The 15,551-nt window shown below is 37.0% G+C and overlaps 1 protein-coding gene across 1 annotated transcript in view; it reads left to right on the forward strand.

The window, feature by feature from the left end:
* Nucleotides 1-15,551, forward strand: part of ATE1 (arginyltransferase 1) — a 66,356-nt gene that overhangs the window by 11,733 nt on the left and 39,072 nt on the right. The window contains exons 8-10 of the mRNA XM_062496324.1: nucleotides 6,315-6,347; nucleotides 11,616-11,797; nucleotides 14,655-14,754. Coding sequence (XP_062352308.1) covers nucleotides 6,315-6,347; nucleotides 11,616-11,797; nucleotides 14,655-14,754 — 315 coding nt within the window. The remainder of the gene's footprint in view (nucleotides 1-6,314; nucleotides 6,348-11,615; nucleotides 11,798-14,654; nucleotides 14,755-15,551) is intronic.

The following is a 15,551-nucleotide window of genomic DNA, read 5'->3' on the forward strand; positions in this document are numbered from 1 at the left end:
GGAAGCTGTTGAAACAATCTGGATTAGTGTTTGTCCCATGCTTTGCTCTTCTTCTGACCTTACATGAAAATGCTTTATGTGGACCTTTATCTCAGGTCCAAAATGATGGTCATCATATCTCATTCTCAGTATAACAGAGCTGATGTTCAATGGCTTTTTTAGTTTTGTTGTTTTCTTGTTTATTGGGTTGTTTTTAAATTAATGGAAGATGCAGTTGTGCTTAGCATGAGGAGCTGTGTCTGGAATGTACAAAACCCCCACAAATGTAATCAATTGCAAGGAATTATTTGTTTGGGTTATTTCCTGGCTTGGTGGTGGTTATATTTATTTTATGAAATGGGTCAAGCTATAAGGAAAAGAAATTGAAATCATGAAGGCTAAGAAGAACTGAGGAATGGAGACCTCTAATAAACAGAGAGATGAGTAGGCTGAGCATCCTTATATTGAAAACACCTTGGTTCCCTGTTGCATCAGTGAAAGAAAGATTGCTTCAAGCATAAATTATAGATCAGCATATCAAGAGTGAAATAATTATGCAAACAAATCATGTGGGTGAGCGTTTGTCCACCTTTTTACCTTATTTTTCATAAGAAAAATAATAAATGCTAATACAGCTTTGTTGTAATAATTAATGCACAGAAAAATAGATAAATATGGATTTGGAGTCTATTTTAAAAACTTAGTAACTTTTAATAGCTTTGGTTATATTTCTGGGAGAAAATGTGTAGATTAATATATGGAAGGATGATCTGAGACTAAGAAGAATGAATTCGTGTCTTGTATAATCCCAAGATTTGGCTCTTTGGATGATCCAACTGCACTGGATTTATGGAAGCTGTGTAATGGCTTTTTTGTGCTTTGCTGAGAGCAGTCCTTATCTGCAAATGTTTTAACTCTTGGTCAGCAGCAAGAATCCCTGTTTCTGGGTAAGAAATGCAGGCAGAGCCTTGCAGAATACAAATCACCTAGAAGATACTGTGATCCAACTCGACCCCAGCTTCAGGATGATTTATAAAATACCTGGAGATAGATATTTCAGAACATTTTGCCACCTGAATCTCTTGTGTTTCAGATGAAATGATATGGTAGATGAAATGATGGGTACAGGTCTGGAACTGTGCAAGTCTGGATCAAAGATTTTAGGTGACACAAATACAATCAAAACATTTTTTGGCCTTTTTGTGCCAAAAAGGAACTTTTTTGATCCCAATGAAATAATCATTGGCTAATTTAGATAGAATAAAGGGGGTCTTTAGCAGTTCTTAATGAATCTCATCAGAGGCATCACATTTCTGACCCAGTGTCAGGATCCTCAAGTCTTTTTACAGCAGTCTTTGTCTTTAGGAAACACAGCTGAAATGTAACTGAAACAAGTTATGTGGCTGCCACACAAGCTAGAAAACATTTCCATAAAAGATCATAAAATTTTGACAGTAGTTTCCAGAGGGAGCAAGAGTGAACAGTTTATTGATGTTTAGACCTCCTGAAGCAAACGTTTTATTTAACTTTTCACAAGGTTTTCATAATGACAAACTTGTAGAAAAACAGTATCTGTGTTCCCTCTGTGAAAGTAGCTGGACTCTCTCTTTGCTTTGTGCTTAGCTAAATATTTGTCTTGGAAGAAAAGAATTTCAGGACATACAAAAGATACACTGTTTGAAAAGGTGCAAAAAATTACTGAAATACATAGAGTGGGGTTTTTCTTTCACCCCCTCCCCTTTTTCTTTTTTTCTTTTTTGTTAAATTGCTTCCCAGGAATCCACTTGAACTAATAGAGAGAACTGAGTGAGTGGTCTGAGAAATGCCAAGGAGCACGTTCTGATCTGGTATCAGCAGCCAGCTGCAAACTTTGAGGTCTCTCTAACCTAGTTTCTTATACTCCAGTGAGAGAATGCTTCAAAATCAATAGCCTTTGTGGTTATTTTTAGCCTTCTATACACTTTATACAGCTCCTGGAAGCCATGGCAGAACGTCTCACTGCAGTGAACTTGGATTTCACATCCTGCTAGCTCTGACTTTAAGACTTAGAATGATTATTTCTATATCAGCCTAATGTTTTTTGTGTGGCCATCATGACTGCAGTGCTGTGGATTCATGGGTTTTATCATGAAATGCCTCTAAAAGCAGAAGAATTTAGGTATTCAATTAAGTGACTTGTCCACAGTTGTATCATTTTAGCTCAGATTCCTTTTGCATCTCAGTTTATCTGATTTTTTTCCTGATTTAGCCAATGCATTTTCTATGTAAATCCATATAAAATGAAATAATCTTTACTGTAAGACTGATAAACCTCCAGTATACTGAGAGGAGGTTTCTTCTGAGCAAGAAAGTCACAGTGACTTTTGTCCCTCCATAAAGGAATTGAAATTGTAAATGCAATGTATCAGCAATTATTTCCTTAGTCCCATTCTGGCACTGAAAACTACATTTGGGACATGCTTTTAAACTTTAAATCCCTCTTTCCTTTGTAAACTTTAAATCCTTCTTCCTGTGTTTTGAAGGCTTTCTCCACCTTCAGGTCTGTGGATATCTCTGAAACTCTATTGTTTTAGCATGCCTGGATTTTTGTAAGCAGTTGTTGGAAATGCTAAATAGAACCTTGGGATAAGTCTTTGATTCCTCTGCTGAACGCCCAGTTCAAGGGTGCTTTGGACCATCTTTTCCTGTAAAAATGCTGTATTTTGTTCCATTTTCCTGATTTCTACAGAAAGTTGAAGAATTTAGTTCATTTTTCAGCTCAATTTCAATTTATTTTCCTAGGTAGCTTGTTTTTATTGTTTGGTTTGTTGTTTTCCATGGGAGAGGGTTGTTAGCAGCTTCTCCCCACCTTACTGAAACACTGACTCATTTTTACTTTTTCACTGCACAACTGCATGGTTAAGACTGATTCTAATCTGTTTTGGGTAAGGAAGATTATTTCAATTAAAATAAAGCAGCGTGGAAGTTATGCACTGGATTTGGAGGTTTTATGACTTGCCCTCATTATTTTTTAGTTTATTTATAAGCCTGGCACCTCTGTGAAAAACAAAGCAAAAAAACCTCATCACCAAAAATCCTTAATTTATTTTAATCCCATTCAGAGATTGGATTTTAAAAAATAAAAAAAAACAAACAAACAAAAAAAAAAAAACCAAAAAAAAGGAAAGCCCAAATCCCACATCCATTGCTTATCATTCATCCTTCTGTATCCCCTGAAAAAGGGCAAATATTCAACTTTCCTTGACAGTGAATTGCAAATATGAACAAACTCTTGATACTGTCAAAGGGGAAATGATCAGTGAATGCTCTTTGTGGTGCCTTTCCATGGAATAGCTCAGATAAATGTGCAGTTCCTGCTGATGACACCTGGAAGGTTCCTGAGAAGGACATGGTGTCCTCCTGTGATATCAGGAACTGTCACCTCCACAAATCCCTCAGCTGCCAGGTGAAACCCATTCCAGTTTAGTCTTTTCCCTCTGCTTTTCCTCTCTTTTTTTCCCCCCTGCCTTTTCTCTCTTTTTTTTCCCCCTACCTTTTCTCTCTTTTTTCCCCCTGCCTTTTCTCTCTTTTTTTCCCCCCTGCCTTTTCTCTCTTTTTTTCCCCCCTGCCTTTTCTCTCTTTTTTTTCCCCCTGCCTTTTCTCTTTTTTTTCCCCCTGCCTTTTCTCTCTTTTTTTTCCCCCTGCCTTTTCTCTCTTTTTTTTCCCCCTGCCTTTTCTCTCTTTTTTTTCCCCCTGCCTTTTCTCTCTTTTTTTTCCCCCCTGCCTTTTCTCTCTTTTTTTTCCCCCCTGCCTTTTCTCTCTTTTTTTTCCCCCCTGCCTTTTCTCTCTTTTTTTTCCCCCCTGCCTTTTCTCTCTCTTTTTTTCCCCCCTGCCTTTTCTCTCTTTTTTCCCCCCCTGCCTTTTCTCTCTTTTTTCCCCCCCTGCCTTTTCTCTCTTTTTTTTCCCCCTGCCTTTTCTCTCTTTTTTTTCCCCCCTGCCTTTTCTCTCTTTTTTTCCCCCCTGCCTTTTCTCTCTCTTTTTTCCCCCTGCCTTTTCTCTCTTTTTTTCCCCCTGCCTTTTCTCTTTTTTTCCTTTTTTGCCCTTTTTCTCCCCTTTCATTCTCAGTGATGTGTTTCTTTTTTAGGTTTATTAATTATGTTTAAACTTACTCCCTGTTATTGAGATGATTCTTTCTGGCAGCTGTATTTAGTTTGCACCAAAGTAAAAATATTGTGGATGTCTAATGTATTATATAGCTTTTAAAATTTTATGTAAATCAGTTGGAAATTAAAATTAGAAAAGCATGGCTTTGTGAAAGGAATTTGAATTGTGCTTGTGTGACACACTGAGTTATTTTACATCAACATCAGCTTTTGGTTGTATTTCTTTGATGGTTTATTGAATAATTTTTAATTGTCTTCATAATAATCTTGCAGTGTTAGATGAGTTTGTTAATTTAGAAGCTGAACCTAGTGTTTTCTTCTTTTTTATGGTAATGTATAGACTAATTTAAGAAAATATCCAACCTCTGAACTTTACCAGATATTATCAGGTGAAATAATTTATAACAAGACTTGTGCTGTTTTTCCCTTAAGATTGTGATAGAAATTCAGGTGCAGTTAAGAAGTTTTTTCCTAGCAGCTGTGACAGCAGAAGTTGTGCTTAGGTACAATTAAAAAATTCTCCTTCACCCTCAGAGCCAAGGGACTGGGCAGTAGGGCCTGGAGAATTGATAAAACTGTTTGAGAAGTGTTGTGGGCTCAGTTTTCTCACCATTGGGTTTAGTTTGCTCTGTAAAACTAAAGTTACTGATTAAGAACTATTGGGGGTCTTCTGACATTAAATATAATAACACAGGATTTATTTGTTCTGTAACCTGCACTTTCTAAAACCACTGGCTGTAAGTATGGATGCACTCGTATGAATTTGCAACTCTGTATTTTTATTTCAGAAAAATAATAATTCAAAATTTTAATCCCTTTTTTTTATCTTTAAATATTATTGGTTTTTTTCCTTATCCACCAAACCAAAATAATTCTACAATTTCATTAAGATACCACAGTCATTTGTTCTTCCAAACTGAGTAATTTAGAGTGATAGTGACTAGATCTGAAATGGTAAATTATAGGAAATGCACAATCCACTGCCTTCACCTTCAAAATATAGAAATCTAGTGTTCTTCCATAAAGTCTGTGTCCAAAGGTTCCTCATCCATCTAGAACAGCAGGACAAGATAAGCAAGATGAGGCAGCAGCTGATATTGTTGGAACTTTTTATTGTTGCTTGCCTTCCTCTCCTCCCCTTCTCTGGGAAAAATGGGATGGCTGACAAGCAGTCACCCCATTTTTTTTTGTTTGTATGCCCCTTTAATTAATCAGAATGTAATGGAATTCTTGACAACATAATTTTGACAAGAGTCAGATTTTTGTAGGTGTCTATATGTATTCTTTTTATCTAAGTTATAATTAAAAATTGCTATTTACTGTTACTTTGCAGTGTGGGAACTGCTGACTTATAAAATCACCCAGCCATTACAAGAGGGGGAATTGAACTGTGTATTAAAGTAGTTATTTAACAAGGGAATGTTTGGGGTTAAATACATACCAGAGCTCTGCAATGTGTTTAATGTGGACTCCACCAATAAGGAAGTATTTGTATCAAATAAGTAAATGACAGTGAGTAAATAGGTTTTGTATTTTATTTCTTTAAGAATCTTGGACAAGCTCCAGATCATTAAAACATTGCCTTTTTGGGTAATTATTGGCAGCACATCATTTTGTATTGAGTCAGAAATCCAGGTTTGAAATGCTTGCACTTTCAGGAGGTTGATTTTCTTTCTTTTCTTTTCCCTTCATCTTTTTTAAGCTTCAAATGAGCTTGCTTTTAATTTTGAATGTAAATTAATTAATTTCTTTTAAGAGGTATGAGGGCCCAAGCCCCTTCCTTTGGTGATAGGGGAGGTATCAATGGAACAGTGGGAAAAGACTCCCTGTTGGAAGGGAGTCACAGAGGAGGGTAATGTGTAATTTAAAATTAAGGACACAGAAACAGAGCTGTATTACAGGGTGATAATTTTCTCACATCACATTTTTGAAAACCTATTTCATAGGGAAAAAAGTACTTTGCACAGTTAATTATTATATATATTTGTACTTCTAAACAGAATGTGAGAGTTTAAAAGTTGAAATGAAATTTCCATAAACCAAGTCTGATGATGCTTTTCAAAGATATGGATTTGAAAGAGTGTATTTGACTATTAATGTATCCTAATGCATTTTTGATGGTTTTCTTTCTTTTTCTGCTTTGCATATTTGGGCTATTTTCTATGTGTTACTGCTGAATCTACCTTGATGCAGTTCACAAGATTCCTCTGTGATTCCCCTCTGGAGGTATGTATTCATTCAGGATGGGAGTTTTGACATGAATGTATTTAATTTATTTTGTTTAATGAATGTATGAGTAGACAGCCAGCCATTGTTAGAGGTGATGGAGATGGTTCCTGTCTCCACCAACTGGTAAGGAAGATTCTGCTGTGCTTCCAAAGGAGCCTGAGGACTCCTTTGCTGGGTAATAAGCTGAATTTTGTAGCACTACATTAAAAAACAGAAGCACAAAAGGCCATGTCTTTGGGGGGGTTTGATTTATTTCTATGAAAAGAAAAGAACGTATTACTAAATAACTCGCTAATCTGGTATTTGACTACAGTCTGAGGTAAAAGTTGAGGAGAGGTGCTGTTCATTTCGAGTGAGCAATCTGCCATGGGTTCCTTGCAGTGTCCCTGGTGTTAGTGTGAAAGGGCTGAGGACGGGACTGCAGTGCAATTGTCAGGTTCTGGTAATTACTCTGGTAATTTGATATGTGGCAGCCTGAGTGAATCCATGTGTGGGGAGTTCGTTGCTTTTCTCTGCTCAGTGCACTGGCCTTTGCATTCCTGAAAGCTGAAGAGTAATAGGGCTCATTAGACTTTATAGGAAAAGGGCTTTTATCACCTCGTCAACTCGTGCAGCAGACTGCCATTATATTCTTAATTTTGTATGGCTACGTAGATGTTGATGCACGCTACCCTGCCAGGTTTATACCCATATTGTTTCTTACAGACACTTTTTATTGACATTTCGAAGCTTGAATTAAATTTTGTGTGGCACCACTACAGATGTGTTCAATTAGATGAAGTTAAATAAAAGGGGTTATATATCAGAGGCCAAGGGATTCTTGAAATTCTTTATTCTGAAACGGTTGCCACAAGCAAATCGAGCAGTGTGCAGTCTGTTTACTCTTTTGAACAAAAATAATTTAAAATAAAATTTAAACCTTTCATGTTTTCAATTTGTAATTTTTGGAGATTTTAATGTTATCATTAGCTGCAAATAGTATGAACACCCAAACTCTTCCTGTCTTTTATTTTCTCATTTTATTATTCAGTTTAGTTTCTGTTTTGGCTATGGGCTCTGGCAGAAAAAACGAATGCTTTAAAGAAAAGATACAGTACGAAGTAGCAGAAAACTAGGCAGTTTTCTAGCAGTAAACAGAGTAATGTAAAGTGAATTGTCTGTGTTGGTTTTTTGGTTTTTTTTATTCATCCCTTCATTGTAGAGGCTGCATTTAAGCATTTGCCATTTTACCAGTTCACAGAGGCAGATGTGGAATGGTGGTCATGGCTCAGCACGGGGGGACAGCCTGCAGGACTCAGCCAGAGCACGGTGGGCTGGGACCCTGCTCTTGCCAGGGTGGGAAGGAAGTTCCAAGGGAAATCCAGACTGTTCAGGGTGATTCCTTCTTTTTGGGGCTCAGTGAGTGAGGGGGATGTCGTGGGCCAGTTGTGTCAGCATCACTGATGGCCATCTCAGTGTTTGTCCTGCCCAAGTTGCTCCATCTTGCCCTGAAATAGCAGCTGGAAGGAGCCTCAGCACTCAGATGGGCCATGCTGTTATGCAGTCAAGGGATAATTTTGTTTTGTTCTCAAATTAATCTCTAATTGCTGCTTAGACTTTTCTTTTTCATCTTGACTGATGTTAAGCATTCAACTGACAATTTTATGAAACTATTGTCAAAATCATGTCTGGGAGAGAACTGGTGATTTATGCCCATTGTTTTGGGTGTGCCTACAGCAGTATGTTTTCCAGCATGCATTTATGCTCCATGGGCTTATGAACATTTGGTATCTCCTCTGCCTGTTTGATCACTCAGTATTATGGGATCTTTCTGGATCTGTGTACATTCAGCTGTTTTTTAACCACCCTGAATCCTTTAAAATTATCTTCTTGGTTTGCTGCTGCATGATTCAGTCTTCACTGATTCACCTACGAGTCTGGAGAATGTAATAGATCCAGCAGGATGGGAAGTGGTCTGTTATCTGTTGTGCAAATGATCATTTGTTCTCCTGTTAACCATGCTGAGATGCTTATGCATTCGAAAGAACTGAAAGATGTTTGTGAATTTTGATCTTTGCTCTTCAAAAAAACACATTGGCCTCTGCTTCGTGTTATTTTGTTTGTTGATGAATTTTAATTTTAGGAGATATAATAAGTGAAACCATTACAAGCCTGTAATTCCCAGGAACACCTTCTTAGAAGGTGATATTTGACTCACATTTGATGCAGTGTAGCTCAAATTCTAGACTTTTCCAGTCTGGCACAGAACATGGCTCTGTGAAGAGTGTCCTACTAATCCCTAAGGAAAGTAGGATAGAGTCCTGGAAAGGAACTTGGTTGCTGACCAAGATCTAGAAATCTACCATCTGGCAGGCTTGTGTGTGTGCCATTGGGAAAAGAACTGCTGGAATTAATCACTTTGCTTATTTGGTAAATAATTTCCACTGGAGTGGAGAAGTCAAGGGTCTCCTGGCTTTGGTTTTTTTTTTTCTATTCTTTGACAGCATAAATTCAATATATTCCTCTTCCCTCCATGCCAGCAGAGGGTAAGATGGAAATGTAGAAAATAAGAAATTTCATTAAACCTCCCAAAGAAAAATAATCATGCATTATACAGGCAGGACCCATTTTTGGTAATTATAATAAACAAAATACCCATTAATATTAAAACATTGACCAATGTGCTTTCAAGAAATTCAGGTGCTCTCACCATCATTGGAGTTCAGTTATAAGCAGTTAGTACACTAAGGTACTAATTAGGCAATATATAATGCCAGTTCTGTTAAATATTTAAATTTTAATAATGGGTTATAAAATGTGAGCAATCAAATGTGTTCATGGAATCGTTAGCTAGCAGGATATGAAGACAGGTAGAATTAACATGTAATGGAATATGTCGTGTTTTTCTCTGCATGAGAGTGTAAATGTTGGAGAGAAAATGATGGATTCCATTTTGTCCTGGATTTTTTCAATATCATCAGGTTGTAATAATTAATGGTCTTGAAATAGGACTGTCAACTGTTAATTTTAAACACTTTGGTGCTTCTGGATTGGTTCCAGGGGTAGTGTATAATTTGGGGTGGATAAGATAAGCCCTTTCTGGTGGGGCTTGCTCCCCTGATGTCAGTGGTGTATTTTACATCACCCTTGACAAACACGGTCCCAGTGGAGATGTCAGGGGTGTGAAATGGTGTAGCCTGCTTCAAGAAAATGTTTCATATTCTAGACCTGTTTCAGGTCAAATTGCCTGGATAGTGCACAGGAAATCAAGTTAAAGGAGCCAAGTATTCATTCAGAAATGGGAGAAAATGTCATACTGACAAGCATTACAAAGGATTACATTGTATGAGAATTTTTGAAGGTGGAGGGGAATCTTACTATTTTTAAAATGTTATTTGCTTAATGTAACAGAGATCCCTGACTGTTTTGCCTGAAATCAGTGCTGTGCTCATTGTGTTTGTCCAGAACATAGACTCTCTTATGTTCATGGCATTTCACTGTAATTGCATTAGTGAAATAACTGCAGATTGTACTTTACCAAAAATTTAAACTGATGTTTAACACTTCAGTTTGCAGAGGTCCAGTGACCAAATCTATGCAGTACTCTTTGGAGGTTTGGGGTCATACACAGACCCAGCATTTGTTCAACTTCAGAAGATGTTTCTTTGAGTGAAAAATCTTTTCCATGGTGGCTTAGTCTATCTCTTTAATATTCATTAAATCCTATATGATGAATTTTTGACAAAGAAAGAAAATCTGTTTTAACTGAAGCTTATTTAAGCTAGTCTGTGTTCTATTACCAACCACATTTCCCTATGGCTTTGAGATGTTTCATTTTTCTGTCAGTCTGAGAAGGGAACTTAACCTGTGCTGAGAAATCCTTAGGGAACACCTTTTACTTGACTCTGTCCCTGCTTAAAAATGTTACCACTGACCATGTGATTTCATTTGGCTCTGTTGAAAAGTTGATGATACTGAATGAAACCTTAACTGTTGGATAAGTGGGGTTTACCTGAACAAGAGAAACAAGAAAGTACAGTTTAATATGCAATATCTGAGTTTAATATTCTCACATACTGCAGATGGAGCTCCCAAATTTTAGAGTATTCCTAGCTCCACATTTAGTTTTATAGTATATAATTATATAAAAATTCAAATATATTGTTTTGTGGCATTTATTTTGGGACTTGCTGGTTGGGTAAACCAGTTGAAATTATTTTTGTTCACGTGGTTGATGCCTTTTGACACATGTGGTACCAATTAGAGTAACTTCTCCTGCCTATCATCTCTTCAGTCTGGGCTACTGTATCAAAATACTTGATTGAACCCACCTTCTGCTGTTGTAATGCAAAACAGTTGGTAATAGCAGGCAATATTGTCAGATTTATTGAGTGAGAAGCAGCTTTCTGAAGACCTGGCAATGCAGAGAAAAACATGACTAGATGGATAATTAAGTTGAGCACAGTGGAATTCAGGATTAAAGTAAACTTGACGTGGGAGAAAATGGCATGCCAGAGTTGGTTGTGTAATACGGTTTAAATTAGGGAGATAATTTTCTTCTTAACTTTAAGCATCACTTTCTGGCTGGAGGTGCTTTACCCCATCCAGAGTCAAACTTCAGTGAACATCCAAAACCACAGCACAAAACAATAGCCAGTCCCTTGGTGTTCTTGCAGGATTTTCTCTGATGTGGGCTGACAAAAGAAGAGGTTCTGCAGATTTTGTTGCCACACAGTTTCAGGTTCTTGAATAAAAGGTGTTTTGTTAGTTATAGAGAGTAAACATCACATAAAGAGTAAGTTGCTCGGTTTTTTTGTAAATGGTTCTCTGAAGTAAATTTAATGGCCACTTTGAGGAACTCTGTTTCTGTGGCTGAAGTGCTTCCAGTGCTTGGGGATGTGGAGGAGAGAACCTGGAGGGTCCTTGCTGTGACAGGGAGTGTTGGAGGCACCAGGCTGGCATGCAATAATTCATGAATAACTTGATGAATCACATTGGTTTTGTCCTGTCAGTGCCATAAGTGCTGGATGGCAGAGGCAATTTCAGATTCATGTTTGGAATGTTTGATATGTGGGTTATACCCATCATGAGTACAGCGAAGGGCACATAAGATCCAGTCACTAACATTATTATCCCTGCCTTTCAAATGCCTTTTTTTCCTTTTTCTAAATACAGATGGCCAGCAAAATTTTTTACAGTATTGACTTACGTGTTGGAACTCTCTTTAAAATTGTTTCCATACTGAAAGTCTGTCAGGGAATTAATCCCTCTCTTGTTCTTACTCAGGCAGAGCATGCCCCAAACGGACCAGAATGTGGCTATGGCTCCTTCCACCAGCAGTACTGGCTGGATGGGAAGATAATTGCTGTTGGTGTCATTGATATCCTGCCCTACTGTGTGTCCTCAGTCTATCTGTACTACGACCCAGACTTTTCTTTCTTATCTTTGGGAGTCTACTCTGCTTTACGGTAAGAGGACGTTTTCATTAGCTGGTTGGATGGAATAGTAGCAATTGATGCTTGTTTCTATACTTGGGGTTTTATTTTTAGTCTAAATATATGCTATTAGTAACACTTCCTTTAACAAAGTAGTTGTGAGGTTGGTTGCCTTCCAAGTAAATTCTTAATTGTCATCCTTGACTAGGGCTGTATCTTTCTGGTTAGCTAAATACTTTTACAGGTTAAAAAAACATGCAGAAACAAAATGCCTCGTTTTTATTGCCCCTGGAAATAATTTAATATTGCTTGGTTTCAGCAGGAAAAGCCCCTTTTTTGTCTGAATAGAAATAATTTTTCCCTTGACCTTTTTCTTAGCCCAGTCACCAAACAAAATTAATCACTTTTATAGTTTTATGCACATTGAGATCATAAATAAAAGAGTACCTAAAAAAATGTTGTCTTCTGAATTAGTGCTCTCCTGCTGTACTAGCACTAAATATATTTTTCAGGTATGTTAATCTCATTATCTTCGTCTTCAGAAAGCCTGATGGAGAGAGTAATCCTATGAATTTTAAAGCCTTAAATTAACTATCCAACATGGCCTTGCAAAACAGTAGGAATTGTGGGTATTGCTTTTCACTGTGAATAAAACTTGTGTGAGAAATTGCAAGTTACTGCTTTTCTTCCATAGGCAATTTCATTATTCTATTGTTATTACAAGTCAAAAGAAAACAAACCCTAAATGAGTGGAAATACTTGTGTAACTCTATTTTTTTCTTACCTTTTTTGCTTCTCTGCTTATATGAAATAAGTTGGCCACAGACAAATGTGGTGTTCCCAGGGAGGTGCTCATGAAGCAGCTGGGTTTGAGCCCCATGCCAGACATGTCTGTTTACAAGTCTGAGTCTGAGATGCTGCAGCATGAATCTTTTCACCTGTTGAGATTTGCACTGCACTCTGTCAGGTGCAGAAGGAGCCTTGGAATTGTGAGATCCACATTTCTCCTTTCTCCAAGGTCTCCTGTTGAGAGACACCTTCTCTGCAGGTGCAGCTTCTCAGCTCTTGTTCTGTGTCACCCTCAAGGATGGGTGAATGGCACAACTTGAACCATGTGAAGAACAAACACCACTGATAGGAAACTTCTTACCACAATTAGTACATAAACCTTTGTTATAACTAATAAACCATGTGCAATTTAGTATCTCAGAGGTCTGTTCTGAATTTGATTGGATTTTGATTAGGACATGACAGTTTTGTAGAATTAATCAGAATTAACAAATGTGGAAAAACATTGGGTCTCCTATGATTTAGAAGTGGTTGTTTTTCCTCTTAATGGTCTTGAGTTTTAGAACTATTCCACTACAAATGTTAGATATTTGGAATTAGACTAATTTTCTTTTCTTGCAAGATGAACGTATAAAATACTAAGTTCTCCTAAGAATTTTTTTTTGTGTTTGTACAAATCACATTACTTTATGTAATAATAGACTGATATAATCCATGCTTAGGAATTCTTGAAATTATTTTAAATTTTCTACATAATAAATTTAAAGCTTTGTTGCTGCACCATGCGTGCATGGCTCAACTTGTGAAACAGCAGCTTGTAAATTCTGCAGCATTTAAGGCAATAAAAACGAGTTCCCAACAGTCCTGGAGGGAGCCAACCTCATTCTTCTTTCAGAAAGGCGGAAAAAAAATTTGAGTTAGGGAGGACTTAGGAAGTTGCAAGGGAATCTGATACCTTCAAAGCTGTTGCCAATTTTACTCCATGGAGGTTGGACTGCATTGCTGTCACTTCCACTTCATTCCACTCTGAGAATTGTTGCTGTTGAGTTGTAGAAAGGATGGGATTTGAGGATCATTTGAAATATGTAGGCATGTAAGTAGAGAAGAAGCTGCTTGGAAATGCCAGTCTTGCCAAGGGGGGAAAAAAAATCAAGAAATACTGAGTAATACTGATTTAATTTTAAGGATGAATTACCTCCAGTGTTTGTAGATGCTTCCTACCTGAATGCACTCAGATCTTGGATCAGAGACTGGTTTGTGTTGGAAGAGACCTTTTAAAGATCATCTATTCCAACTCCCCTGCAGTGAGCAGGGACAGCATCTTACCCCTTTGACACAGAAAGTAAGAACCAGCATCCATTTTTTTATCAGGTTTGTTACAGAAGTGACCTGCACAAATGGAAATGCTGTAAAAATGATCATTATAGAGGAAGCACTGTCTGAGTCTTTGTAGTAACAGTGCTTTCCTTGTGCCAGTAAAATAAAAAGCAAACTTTTTCTTGAATACACTGACATTTTTCTTTCAGAATAAGTAAGTTATACAAAGAAACATGGGATGGGTAAAAATACCTTTTGTTGCATGAAGATGGATGTTTTTACATGCAAATTGCTGGAGCATAAATGATACAACAAACAAGAGGCTTATCCTTGAAGTTTATTTTTTAAAAACACTCTGATGTTTTCCTGAGCCTTGTTAACCAGTAGAATTCCAGAATACCAGTAGGTTTCTGTAGAATTCCAATGTACATGAATATTGACAAAAAACATATTAAACAGGGGGTCTTAGTGATTTTTATTTACATTTCAAATCAGGCACTTAGCAGACTAAAACACTGAAAGTGAAGTATCTTTAAGCCTGACGTGGTGTTTTGCATTTTGGTGATTTGTTTGTTACGTATCAAAGTAATAATTTTCAGTTTATTGTGTTTGGGATTTTTGGAAACATTAGTTTGGAGTTTATGATCCTAATTTTTATTTTATAGAAGTCTAGTCCTTTATATAGATTAAGAGCCAGGTAGCTGTAAAATATTTCAACAAGAAAAGGTAAAATGGCTTTGAGAATTGTATTCAAATGTAATTAGTCTTTTCTTTCCCCTTACAGGGAAATTGCCTTTACAAGACAGCTTTATGTACAAGCTCCTGATCTCTGTTTTTATTATATGGGTTTCTACATTCATTCATGCCCCAAAATGAGATACAAGGTAAAGTGTGTTTTCACTTATTTCCTTTGTGTGACATTATTCTAAGCATTTGACAGTGCTCGTAGTAATATAATATTTTGTAATTGTCATTTAGGATTTTAATGTAGACTTTATATGGTTAAATTTGAATGCAAGTTACTGTTTAACTTGGCTTGGGGACTTTTTTTTCCCAATTTAGCAGCATGTGCTATTTATTACATCTTGGCTTAAGAGAGGTTTCAAGGCTGTTAGATAATAGTTTATTTGGTTACCTGGCTATCTCGTGTTTACAGTGCTCTTCCAATACACTAAAATTATCCCTTTTTGAGGTTGGCACATTGGTAACTGTTGCTTAGTGACTCCAGGCAGTGATGTCTTCTTGGGCTTGGCTGGATTTTACTCTTTAATTTTGCTCTGCCCACAAAAGCAGTGAGAAGTTAGGTGAGCAGAGATTTTGAGGCAGGGCACATTTTGAGGAGAGATCAGGAGAATCCACAGAACATTTACAGTAACCACTCTGGCTGCTTTGTAACTACTCCTGTTGGCTTCACCTTTGTTTAGACCTCAGTGCCTAAGAGTGTCTGTCTCTCGTGGTGTTAGTTCTTGTGAATGTGCTACCTTTTCAAATGTATCAATGATATCTTCTATGATACAATTTTGGAGTACTGAACATTGATAGTAATTTGCTGAACATTTTCACATAACCATTTTTATCTGTTAATAATGTGGAAAGATAAAAAGTTCACAAAATCTAGAGAAAGAGGTGAAGTGTTTTCATTTCTTTTTCTCCCCTCTCAAATTGTGCTAAAAATCCACAG

Source organism: Cinclus cinclus, chromosome 7, assembly GCF_963662255.1.
Source record: "Cinclus cinclus chromosome 7, bCinCin1.1, whole genome shotgun sequence".
NCBI classification, from domain to species: domain Eukaryota; kingdom Metazoa; phylum Chordata; class Aves; order Passeriformes; family Cinclidae; genus Cinclus; species Cinclus cinclus.